This window comes from Meleagris gallopavo, chromosome 4 (genome assembly GCF_000146605.3).
Source record: "Meleagris gallopavo isolate NT-WF06-2002-E0010 breed Aviagen turkey brand Nicholas breeding stock chromosome 4, Turkey_5.1, whole genome shotgun sequence".
Taxonomy (NCBI): Eukaryota; Metazoa; Chordata; class Aves; order Galliformes; family Phasianidae; genus Meleagris; species Meleagris gallopavo.
This window is the reverse complement of record NC_015014.2, coordinates 39,516,239-39,516,837: the sequence shown is the minus strand read 5'-3', so window position 1 is coordinate 39,516,837 and position 599 is coordinate 39,516,239. Positions and strand designations below refer to the sequence as shown.

The following is a 599-nucleotide window of genomic DNA, read 5'->3' as shown; positions in this document are numbered from 1 at the left end:
ACCAGCGAGTTCTGTGTGCCCTTCTGACCAGCGGTTCCAGTCTGTGTGCCCATCCCACCAGCGGTTCCCTGCAAGGTCTTCCCTCAGGCTGAAACAGTTATTTTTTTAAGCAGTCGTAATTATTTTCAAAGCTTCCAAGAAAAGGTAGAAAATTATCTTCATAGATATCTAACAGATGTATTGTAAAGGCGGTTATTATATATGTTTTTAATGTAATATAGTGAGTGCTGTAAAAGGAGGGCAAGACTATGTTTTTAAAGGTTGTTTGCGTTTGGTCTCACCCCTCAACAGTTTCTATCCTTTCTTCTGTCAAACTGAGCGGAGGGGACGCGCAATGGTAAAGCCGAACATTCCGGCGTACCAACTGCAGTTAACGCGCCGATTCCGGACGCTGTAAGTGAAACAGCCTCAGCCGGGCGTGCTCAGCCGGCTCAGCCACCGCCGCGCGGTGACGCTCGGCGCAGCGCCGCTCCTGCCGCCGGCACAGCCGTGCTGCCGCCGCATCCCTCGTGCAGCAGCGTGTCGTAACTGCGCGCGCCTCCGTGCTGCGCAGCGCCTTCCCGTCGCTGCTCTGCGAACCGGCCTCCGGAGCCGGGGCC

At 54.8% G+C, this 599-nt stretch overlaps 1 protein-coding gene across 1 annotated transcript in view; it reads left to right on the top strand.

Moving 5' to 3' along the window:
* The first annotated feature begins 334 nt into the window (after positions 1-334).
* Positions 335-599, top strand: part of LAMTOR3 (late endosomal/lysosomal adaptor, MAPK and MTOR activator 3) — a 5,160-nt gene continuing 4,895 nt past the window's right edge. Inside the window, exon 1 of the mRNA XM_010710104.2 lies at positions 335-393. Coding sequence (XP_010708406.1) covers positions 335-393 — 59 coding nt within the window. The remainder of the gene's footprint in view (positions 394-599) is intronic.